Below are 12,527 nucleotides of genomic sequence, written 5' to 3' on the forward strand. Positions count from 1 at the left end.
ACAAAAATCGATGTATCCTGAGAATGTACCTGTCGTGACGAGAAGGAAGTATCGGCCTGATGGAGCTCAATCAAGCACACAGAATGACAACTGTAGGACCGACTGGCTGAGGAGGTGAAAAGTGCAACAGACTACCGAATCCAATTTGTATGCAAACACGAACACAACAAACCAGAGAGAGTATCCCAAACCGACTTAGCAAAATATTTACAACGACAGGTGCAAATAGAAGATGTCACACAACAAACTTAAACTAATACAGCCCAACAAATTTCAAAAAAGACAAAAGAAAAATATAAAACGAAATATCAACAGATATGTAGTGACAACTGGGAGAACGACAAAAGAGCAGGAAGATATTAAAAAGAAGAAAAAAAAAGTTGGACATATTGGGCATCGATGAAGGCTCTTGGGAATAGCTGAGAAGAGGTCAGCTCAACTGAGATGGAGAACGAATCATGATAAATGCTCACAACACAAATGGCTTGAAGAAAATGGTAGGACTGAGTCAATTGGGCAGGTGTAGATTCTGCAAGGTAGAAACAAAGTACAAGCCACCTACTATCGGGATCTAAAAAAACAAGAAGTCATGTCAGAACAACTGTACACACAAACACACCCCAAGGTATGTAGAGTAATCCACTGGCACATCTGCAAAAGTCTCAATATCCCAGTTCCAGAAAGCTCATGGAAATCATCATCATTTTATGGCCGTTTCTATGCTTGCATGGACCAAAAGCAATCACTCAAAACAAGGAACTAATACTCACGTACGACCTAATGATCCCGTCGAGCAAGGACATATAAATTATAAAACAAAGCATTGCGACTGGATACAATACTGTACTAAGGTACAAAAAATAAGAAACGAAAAGAAGGAATTGCGAATTGAGGTGTCAGTACTCAACGATTTTGGCCTAAACAATGAAGAAATCAAGAAAATGACCAAATACCAAGATCTCAAAAATGAAGTGAAAAGATCCTGGAATTTTAAGAGCACCAAAATTGTACCGGTGATAATAAAAACCATCCCTGGAATTATGACTAGAAACTAATGGCAGTTGGAAGCTGGCCGGAGTTCGGTGACAATCCTCAAAAGAGCCCTTGGAAAAAAAAAAACTTTGAGAACAAGAAAACTTCACAAATTGGTCCACGAATCATAATCCCTTACTGAAATGGAGGAGGATAATTCACGACATTGGAGGACTGCACTCCACCTTCTAAAATCCGCACATGGAGATAACCAATAATACCACACACACACACACACACACACACACACACACACACACACACACACACACACACACACACACACACACACACACCTTCCCATGAATGTAGTTCTATGTTCCCATAATTTTCAGCAGAAAGTTGCATTACTTTAAATGTAGCTTTTAATAACAAGATCAAAACTTTTAATCGTTTTAACATCTGACCCTTAGAACATAAAGCTAAAGCTCAAAATGTTAACAATTCCCCATAAAAAGTAGAGAAATTCAAAGGGTACAGACCAAACAAACAATTAGATCCTCTCCAAACAAACGTTCTGCCCAATCTAGGTGGTCACAGAAATTTTTTTTATCAGAATGAGAAAACAAAAACAAACTGACAACTTGTTTTGCTTGAGGCTCAGCATTTAAAAGGACTAGCGATACCCGTGCACATGCACGGGGAAGCAGTACAACATAGCTGGTAGCAGACGACAGACCGCACACGGGGAATGACAAAAATACTCATTGTGCAAAATGCAAGTGGTACTATGGAACGCCAAGACTTCCCAAACATTGTCGGCATGTCCGCTAAGTGCCACAGCAATTTCATAGGGATCGTGTGACGGCGAGCCGAGTTTTTAGTGTGCAGCTTGGTATTATAGTTGCTTGGTTGGTATTATAATAGAGATGGTTGGTATAAGCTTGGTATTATAATAGAGATGTAGCATGTATAAACACATTAGGGCAGGCTTTGGGCCTGAATGCCCCCTCCTGCATTGAAGTTCCTTGAAAGGATCTCTTATTTACATTTACTAGAAACACCTTAGAGAGCAGCTTGGAGGGAGGGGGAGTTGTGTGTTTGTGCATGTGTGCACCATTCTGCATCAGTTATATTTGTATTCAATCCTTTTCACCTTAATTATACATTTTTAGGACTTATTTTCGAACTCACTTGGTCTATAATACTTTTGACTAGCCAGTGGGGGAGGGGGGGAGATGATGTTATTATCCATATTACTGTCCCACTATTATTATTATTGTTAGCTCAACTGAACTTTAGTCAGGTTAGCTTATGCGATTGAGCAGCGTCCGTAGGTGAGTGAGTGAGTGAGTCAGTCGGTAAACACTTCAGTCATTATTGCTTGAACCAAACACAATTTGATGAAGCTTGGTCACAAGCTTCATATCTGATACATAACGAAGGTGTATTGACTGCATCAAAATCTGCGCTCATTTAGGGGGTCGGGGGGGGGGGGGGTTGACCACCCCCCCACTCCCAGATATTTGCTCTCTTCTTCAAAACTACACACTCAATTTCAATGAAACGACCACAACCTTCATCACCAGTGATGTACCAAAGTGTATCGACCGCATCAAGATCTGCGCTCATTAAGGGGGTCTACGGAGCGGGGTTGCCTCCAAAATAAGTATTTGCCCTCTTTTCAGAAACTACATACCGATTTTGATAAAACTTGACCACAACCTTCATCATGCTTGATGTACCAAAGTTTGTTCACGGCTTTACTAAAATTCAGGATCGAAAGGGGTCTACAAGGGGGGGGGGGGGTTGAGTGATTGTTGCGACTGCTCTCGGTGAGCTTCAGGACAGGTGGTCCTATTTTTTAATATTATTATTATTATTTTGTAATAATGTTATTATGCTATTGTTGCCAATGTTCCATTTTGAATGGAAAGATGTCCTCCGAAGGTGAAATGCTTGTTGTCCTGCTTCTTCTTTGCTTAAAGGACAAATGGCAGCATGTTAATATTGTTATCACGATTATTATTATTATTATCGGTATGCAATAATCATCATCGTTGTTACTACTTTTATTTTTGGAAGCCGCTTTTAAAAATGCAATGATAATGTGTAATGGGACGAAGATGATGGTTTCCAGTGGGAAGGAGGGTCACCCTTTGTATTATTACCATATATTATTCCTATTTTAGGGTGGTGGGCTTGCAATCCTTGGATCCTGAGTTCAAATCCCCCTCGGCTGTTGAATTAATACCAGGTGGGGTTAACTCAGCCTGTCATCCTTCCAAGGTCGGCAAATGAGTGCCAGCTTGCTGGTATACTGTGTCGGAGTGGCGACCCGTCCAGGATTGTGCCCAATAGCCAAGGAGACTGCTTAAGCAGCACCAACGCTCTGCAGAGAGTATGGCCCCAAGGGATGGATGGATTATTCCTGTTGTTAACATCATAATAATAATTATTATTAATGATTTATTAACAGTGGGATTTAACAATTGTTTTGTGATAATATTATTGTTATTATTAGAAGCTGCTTTGGCAAAATGCCACAATAAGCATATCTATACCATTTAACATGGCATTTGCCCCTGGGAGAGGGGGGCAAATGACATTGCTACAACTTTCGTCATATGACCCTTAATTCCCCTGGCAAGTGTGGTTGAGATTGATTAAGTCATGACCGAATGCGACCCGACAGGCAGACACACCAAATTGTATGTTTTAGTACAATTTACTTCCTTCAATGGAAATTGCAGTCACGTGATTGCATAATCAGAAGAAAAGGTGTTTGCGTGAAAAAAAAAATCAATATAAAAATAAAACAAAACAATCACAACTCACTTTGGAATAGCTTCATTTTTTTCAACATCACACCATGCGTGCACCTCACACGTTTTGAGGGTTTTGTTGAAATCAACACACCTGCCTGTCTGAACGCCTGTGCACACCAGGCAGGGAACACAAAGGTCTCATTACATTGATCATTTTTCACACACCACTACAATCCGAGACGAATCACCATTTAATATTCACAATTTGCGGATAGGCTTTGCACACACAACATTTTGGAGACATTGCAATATGCACAACTTCATCACCACCATTTTATTCAACAAATAGAAGGAATCCCAAAATGCAAAGCCCATCAGCAACAGTTTTGTACTCAAAACGAATCCCAACAAAAACACACACACACACACACACACACACACTTTATTAGTGTTCAACATATTCTCATAATAAAGGTTTGTTGAAAAATTGATGACAAAAGCTCAAATGGTAAAAACGTTATGGCCTGGACAGACAGACAGACAGACAGACAGACAGACCAGAGACACAGTGAGGGAGAGACAGAGAGAGACAAGCGGTTATAAACCACTACTTGCAAAATTTGCCGCTGTGACATTAACTTTTGAACCTCAAAAACAATGGGTTTCCAGCTTTTGATTGGTGAACCAATTCAGTGACCCAATTTGCAAAAGACAGTTTCAAGTCAATCAAATGAAAATCGATTGTGACCTTGACCTTTGACCCATTTATTAGTCTTCTCCATGGGCTAGCAGGATGGCCTACAAGTCTGCACACTTACCTCGAAGCCGTCTAGCCTGGGTTTGAATCCTGACTCAGCTATAAACTATCACCCCGGTGTTTCACAGGCAGGGTGATTCATCAATGTCTGTGACATCCTTCAGATGGAAGTTAAACTGAACGTCCCTTCTGTCAGCATTCATTGGTGGATGCTAAAGATCCCAAGGTGTCCTTTACAACGAGTAGACAAGCGAGCACCAGCAGCATGAACAAATTCCAAATCCCTGTCCTAACGGGCAGGGGGCATTCCATCAGTGGCACAACCGTGACCTCAGCCAATGATACTACCCCGCAGAAATATGCTGTGCTGCATATCTGTATGATGAAAGGAGCCATGGTTGGCTGTTTGTCTGTTGTGTTATAACTTCAGAACAGATTAACGGATTTCAATGAAACCAATGACAGTGGATTCAGGGATCTCCCAGGAAGGTTTGCGACACAAAAACAAACAAATAAATAAATAAAGTGGGGGTGGAAGACGGTGTGCATGGCGACATGGGCACACGTGTCAAAACTCCGAATGGCAACTTTCGATGCTGGTTATCCCCACATGGATGGCAGGATCTCCCAGGAATCCTTTTTTGTTCTTGCCCCATATATTAGCCATTGAAGCAAAGATTGGTACTCCCATCAGCGAAGCGACCGGTTTTATATGCTAGTTAAAGAAGAAGAGGGTCTTCTCCATGTTCTCATAATCAAGGTTTGTTGAAAATTTGATGACAAAAGCTGAAATGGTTAAAATAAGTAAATAAATAAATAAATGTTATGACGCACACAGCAGAAGGGCCAATAGGAGTTTTAGAGGAATGGGTCATTCTGATCATTATTTATTTAAATTCAGAAGCAAAGAACTCGTCCTTATGGATGGGTTTTAATTCCCTGAGAATTACAGACAGGATCATATGCGACTTTTAAAATGACGCAATCCGCCCCATAATGCTCCATGTGCATGCACAGAAACCCCAGAAAAACTTGGTTCTCAGGGTGAAATGAGGTATATTATTTGTGGGAGTAGCATTATCACCTGAAATGGCTCAAAAAGCTTCTGAAAAAGGCAAGAATACTTGGAGAAGTACCTGCGAGAAAGGGTTGTTCCTCTGCATAACAAAAGACTTGGAGAACATTGAGCTTGCTGAACGGGCAACTGCTCGTTCTGCAAACCCCGACCACGTAGACAAGTGCCACACAACCCCCCCCCCTCCCAGATCGCTCACTACCAGTGAATAGACTGTTTATCTGGATTAGGTTACTCATAACACCGATGGGAAGGACATAGCTGGGGATTGTGAATGTACAGGGTAAGTTTAAAATGATGATGTTTCCAATTAACCATGTTGGAAGGCAGCATGATGGGAGATGAGAGCTGTTATAAATATATTGTTTGTTTTTTTTTGGTTCCAGGGCCACAAGAGAAATTATACTAGATTTTTGCATCTATTGATGAAAGTTTAAGCATGTGTGCTTGTGCGCACGCACGTGTGCTCTATCTACTCCAGGTTCCTCCTAATGACTTAATCTTTATCTAATTGGATTCCTTCTGATACTCCAGTGCTGCGTTTGGTCAGTTATTTGATTATATCCAAGGCAGACGCTAACTTGTATTAACAGAAATGGTACGAAGCAGACGCCTCTCATCCTCGGATATTTCTCAGACTTCATACATTTCCGGCGTCTCATTTGCTTTGAGGAACAGAACAATTACGGTTAACCATTTTGAAATCGACATTATTTCATCTAAAACTCTAATTTCTGAAAAGTACGTTTAAAAGACCATTTGAATCACAGATTTCACTCCAGCAATGGCAGGTTCAGAGTGCTCAGGGATCAGAACAGAGTCTGTTTAAATGCACACACACAGCACATGTGCATAAAGCTTCATTTAGCATTCATACGTCATTTTGAAAGTCTCGTATTCCCACATTTTAACGATGTCCATGGTGTATTATTGTAAAAATTGTAATACAGTCTTTCACCAGGTGGCGCTATATGATTATATTTCATTGGATTTGATGTACCGGACTCTTTACAGATCATTGGTAATGCTGAAGCATTTTGAAATGTGCACAAGTGGAAAACATTTCCACCTTGCAAAACCTTCCTGCGAACACTTGAGCACATTCCATTATTTATTTATTTTTGTTAAGTCTGGTACGACTCGGTCGGGGTTTGAATCACCTCCGAGACTCAAAATGGGTGTTCCAGCCATTACCCACCGAATCTGGTACGATGTTGTTACATAGAGAATTGAGGCATTCCTGTCACCTCGAACCCTCTGGGAGTACGATTTGTTTTTGTTTTATTAACCATCCAAAGCCTTCCCATGCATCACGTGAGTAAGACCACCAGTTTTCAACTCATTCTGCCCAGGAGTTCAGGAGTGCATACAAGTCCAAGAAATAAAAACAAGATGATATTTAGTATGATAATTCCCCCCATTTCTATGACGTCTACGATTTCTATGCAGGGAATTGGGGTATTTGAATTTAGGTTATGTTTTCACCCCTGTCTGTCTGTCTGTCTGTGAGCATGACATCTCAAAAAGTTGTGGATTCAGAAAAAATTTGGTGGACAGGTTGAGTGTGTGACAATGACAATATGATTATATTTTGGTGAAGATCTGAATCCGGATACTGCAATTTTTTAAGCGATTCCTCACCATTGAGAGAAGGCCAAAAACGATATATAGCATGATATATCAAAAAGTTGTGGATGGGTTATGATAAAACTTGGAGGGATGATTTGGGTAGGTGACAACAAGCAGCAGATTCGATTTTGGTTAAATTACGGATGCCGATCCGGCCCATCAGCGGGATGAAAAATGTAAACTGTTCAGCCCGGCGGAGGCATGCGCTCTACCGAGTGTCGTTCGAGTAACAACTTGTAATAAAAACCAGGTCATCACACTAGGAGCTGTGCTATATGATACACTTCGAGAATTTGTGTCCCCCGTCCCTCTCCATGCAGAACACTGGGGAGATGAAAAAAGATTTTCTTAATTTCCTAAAACCTTCCTGGGTGCAGCGACCAGTTTTCAACTCATCCTCCATCCTGTTATGGAATGCATAGAAGACAAGCAAAGCCCACAAAAAACAAACAAACAAACACATTTCAAATTATACTGTATATAGTATGATTCAACATATCCAAAATAGCATAGACATCCCATCTGCTGAAGTATATCATATACATATATATATATATATATATATATATATATATATATATTAGCTGAAGTGTAGATGCAAGGTTTAGTTGGTTGGGGGCGATGCCTGAAGGCCTCTCGTTCGTTAGGCAGGATCGCTCACTTACTGGCAACATGCTGCTAATGGAGCTTTGTGTGGCTTCATTCAAAATGCACAACCAAACTCCATATCAATGCATTAAATCAGGTTATCCGTGTTCCCATCTGAATAATCGAACTCAGAATGAAGGGAACCCAGGTTAAAATCCCATGTGCATCTGTTATTAATCTCAGATCAATGTGAACAAATATTGAAGAAATCTCTGTTAAAACCGATTTGGCTAAAAACACCATGTGCATAGCTAGAACCTGTGATAAATGAAGCATGGCAAAAGTAGTGCGAAAAATAATAATAATAATAATAATAATAATAATAATAATAATAATAATGAGCTAAAGGGCGAAGTAAAATGAGAGCAGCAAACAATCTCATTTTACTTTATCAACTCGACAATCACCATATATTACATGGGATATATTTTCAAACTAGTAAAGGTACCCGACGTTGCCGGGCAATGCAGGGTCCCTCCCCCCCCACCTCTCCCCTCCATTCTCCCCCCACCTCTCCCCTCTCCCCTCCATTCTCCCCCTCCTCCCACCTCTTCCCTCCTTCCTCATCCCACCCCCTCCTCTTCCCTTCCTTCCTTGAACAAAGGAATTTTCGCAGGGTGTATATTAAAGTGATGCTGTGCCGCTAAACCACTACACTGGTACTCATTTCGCCGACCTCGAAAGGATGACAGGTTGAATCAACTCCACATGGTGTAAATGCAGTGGCCAACAGGCTTCAAACTCAGGACCCTAAGATCCCAAGCCAGCCACGCTAACCACGAAGCCAACACCAAGCTTTTGCATTACTTGCTGAGAAAGTATAGTCTATATTTTGTAAATAGACTGTGGATGGTTATGTGGTGTGCACATAAATGGTTCCAGATGGTCGAACTCCAAGGTGCACGATGTTCCAATTGTAGTTGGTGTCTTAGGGGTCAAATGGGTCTAAACTCTCAAGCATGTAAAAATGGTCTAAAAAGATCCAAGTAGTTTAAAGCTCTAAATTATCAAGGGTCCAAGCTGTCTAATCTGTCTGAACGGTGTCAGGGGTCTTACGGGTCTTTGGAGGCTTTAAAGGCCGAGGTGGTGGATGAAAATAACCTTAGGACAATCCATGGGTCATACTTGGTCTGTGTGGCAAATTTGGTGGTTGTCAGCCCAGTGGTCTTTGCAAAAAACGCAAACATACAGACAGACGACAAATGTGATTTAATAGAAGTGTACCTATGATAAATTAAATAATTCCATAGCCCAACACAAGATGAATAACAAAAAGGAAATATCGATTTGAAAATTCCAACATATCATGATGTGGTATAAAACCACTGCATGTTCCATTCATTTATTTTGGTGGAGTAGGAGGGGGTGGAGGTGGGGTCTCTGCAATGGAAATTTTTTTTAGAATTCCGATACGTACAGTACATGAGACATTTTAGGAAGAAAATGTCATTGTCTTCTCGAAAATCTCTCCCATTTTAGATATTTATCGGTATGCCACCCTGATGATAGCAAACAATCCCGAAATCAAATAGGCAGGTCCGTTTGATGTTTAACTGATGTTGACCATGTAATCTTTGTCTGTTTGACAGAGTTGCCGGGCCGAGTGCTTGTCACACTCGACACGTTTCGATTTACCCACTGATCACATCACGTGCCCTCTGGTTGAATGGTTTGCATTCGCGGGAACAATCGTCTGGGTGGCAGACGGATGGTTGTTCTTTGCGGATTATGCGATTTTACCGTGCGAGACATAATCCACGGCGATGCTCACCATAAGTCAGGAGGTGCGTCTGATGTATAAACGACGAATGTGGTCATCATTGGTTCGATATTTATCAGTATGCTGTCCTGATGAGGGCAAACCAGCCCGACGATCGGTGGTTCAGTTTGATGTTTAACTGATGTTGATCATGTAATCTTTGTCTGTTTGACAGAGTCGCCAGGCCGAGGGCTCTGCGTTGGTTGTTATGCTTTGCTGTAGGACTATGTCCAATGGAGATCAGGGAGTACTGGTCACGCCCCAAATGTTTCGATTATATATATACACATACATACATATATATATATATATACACATACATATGATTGAGATGTTTGAATACACGAGACCTGAAATATCCATCAACACTCAAGGTAAGTGGAATACTGCAGTCGTGAATTGCAAAACAACCTTCCCTTGGTCGCATATAATGGTTTGCGAGATCAACAGTGACTTTTACCCAGCTTTTTTCATAAACGTACAAAAGGTGTACAAATAAATAACAATAAGCACACGACATTTCCAGATTAAGAAAATGCTTTTCATGTTGTACACAATCTAGCAATTGAATACAGCGATTATAAAAGTAATGTACACAAGTGTGGAGTGATTGCGGTTGTTTTACCATGTGCCCGGGGTGAGGAATACCCCTTCGTGCAATTATCCCCGGTTTTGCAAGTTGCAAAATTGGGACTCTGCAAAGAAGAACAGATTTCTTTTGCATAAAGCTATTTCTCACAGCAATTGTAATCATTTATTAAACAGCATCTATTCTTAATGATTCAATTAATATTTAAAGAATGTTTCAAATAATACTCATTCTGCAATACCCACTTAAGTTTACTTCAATTAAATTCTTATTTTGCTCTGATGAAGGATTAAACACCTGAAACGTCAGCTTCTTCTGGTTTCCTATACCTCTCTCAAAGCTCTATTAAAATAATTTCATCCATTGTTCGACATGGATGCAGATCGACATTGATGCAGATCGACATTATCCTTCATTCTACTCAAAACAGTTATGCGTCTAAATCAAGGACGAAAATAATTTCCTAGTGTCTGGTATAAAAGTCCGTCAAACATGAAGGGTTGGAGTTATTTTATTCGAAATATTCAAGGAGATTGGAAGATATGATGTTTCAGAGCAAGAAGCGTTATTTTAAAACACGACATGTACAGATGTTACCCTATTTTCCTTATCTTCAGGGACGTTTTGTTTAGACGGTACAGCCTCATGAGCGTGTCTGAAGCCTCGGCCTAGTTATCTTGTGTGCTTCTATCTTCTTTATTTATTAGACATCCTACGGATGTGAATGCACACTCGTTTTACTGTGTGTGTGTGTGTGTGTGTGTGTGTGTGTGTGTGTGTGTGTGTGTGTGTGTGTGTGTGTGTGTGTTGCACATCACGTGCAGCAAGTTTCACCTGCCTGTGCCTTGTATTTATTGGTGTTTTTTTTTCAAAAAAACACTTCTATACACCACTCGTGAGGCTGGGTTTGCAAGTCACCATCTGTATTTCCAATAGAAGAGACGTAATTACTCTTCTTTTGGATCTTCAGGGACCTTTTAAGTCCTCATGGTCTTTTGGTTCAAAAATACCTCTTGCTGCATAATTCAAAACACCTCACTGCAAAGGATGGGGACCTAAAATACTCTCTCACCTGGAGGTGGCGATATACGATAAACATTTACATTGACAATTTGCACCTCCCCCATCCCCTCAAAACCACCGGCAAAGATAAAAACACCCCGATACACTGTGGAGTCATGCTGATCCTATGTAGTATGTCTGGGATGTAATCAGCCCAGAACAGTAGGAATAGCGCAACAAAACACACACACACACACACACACACACACACACACACACACACACACACACACACACACACACACACACACACACACACATCCATGAAAAATAGTAAGGATTGAGTAGTTTTTTTGACTGACCAAATCATCAGCTCTGCTTTTCAGAATTTTCAACTGGGTTTCTGCCCGGAACCTCTTCAAACAGTGCGTCCACACACAGTCACACATCTCTCTGTCTGTGAATAGGATATCTCAAAAAGGTGTGGATAGCGTTGAATGAATCGATTCGATGTTGGCGAAGATCCAATTCCAGGTACAATAATTTTTTTAAAGTGATTCTTCACCATTGAGATATACATACATACAGGGGGAGCATGTGACGCAGTGCATCGCTACATCCACTTTCTGCCGGTACTCCAGGAGCCTCCGTCTGGCCATCCCCCAGGCAAATGCCTGGCCCATCCCCATCTCTTATGGTGGAAGACACCTCAGCAGCACCCTGCCACACACCACTTTGTGTGTTTTTGCACAGTAAAGTGTTTTTATGGTGGCCAGAGTGCATATCCTGCCACCAACATCCTCAGAAAGGTAACCCACTGCAGGAGGACGTCCGCAGATGCAGTCGGGCACCAGATATGATTGAGAGAAGGCCAAAAACTATATAATTATATGTATGGATATACACTGATGAGCCAAAACATTATGACCGCTGACAGGTGAAGTGAATAACATTGATTATCTTGTTACAATGGTGGGATATATTAGGCAGCAAGTGAACAGTCAGTTCTTGAAGGTGATGTGTTGATGCAGGATAAATGGGCAGGAGTAAAGACCTGAGCAATTTTGACAAGGGCCAAATTGTTATGGCCAGACGACTGGGTCAGAGCATCTCTGAAACGGCAAAGCTTGTGGGGTGCTCCCGGTCAGCAGTGGTGAGTACCTACCGACAGTGGTCCGAGGAGGGACAAACCACAAACCGGCGACAGGGTGTTGAGCCAACAAGGCTTATCGATGCGCGAGGGCAACGAAGGCTATCCCGTCTGGTCCGAACCGATACAAGATCTACTGTGGCACAAATCACAGAAAATTTTAATGGTGGTCATGGAA

The 12,527-nt window shown here is 41.2% G+C and overlaps 1 protein-coding gene across 2 annotated transcripts in view; it reads right to left on the reverse strand.

Moving 5' to 3' along the window:
* Positions 1-12,527, reverse strand: part of LOC147025742 (P2X purinoceptor 4-like) — a 112,925-nt gene that overhangs the window by 52,127 nt on the left and 48,271 nt on the right. For both annotated transcript variants that reach the window (XM_085880441.1, XM_085880440.1), the window contains exons 5-6: positions 10,234-10,303; positions 3,811-3,907 (exon numbers count right to left, since the gene is read on the reverse strand). In XM_085880441.1, coding sequence (XP_085736567.1) covers positions 3,811-3,907; positions 10,234-10,303 — 167 coding nt within the window. The remainder of the gene's footprint in view (positions 1-3,810; positions 3,908-10,233; positions 10,304-12,527) is intronic.

This window comes from Eptatretus burgeri, chromosome 5 (assembly GCF_056783735.1).
Source record: "Eptatretus burgeri isolate ZD-2024b chromosome 5, Ebu_testis_v1, whole genome shotgun sequence".
In the NCBI taxonomy this organism is placed as follows: Eukaryota; Metazoa; Chordata; class Myxini; order Myxiniformes; family Myxinidae; genus Eptatretus; species Eptatretus burgeri.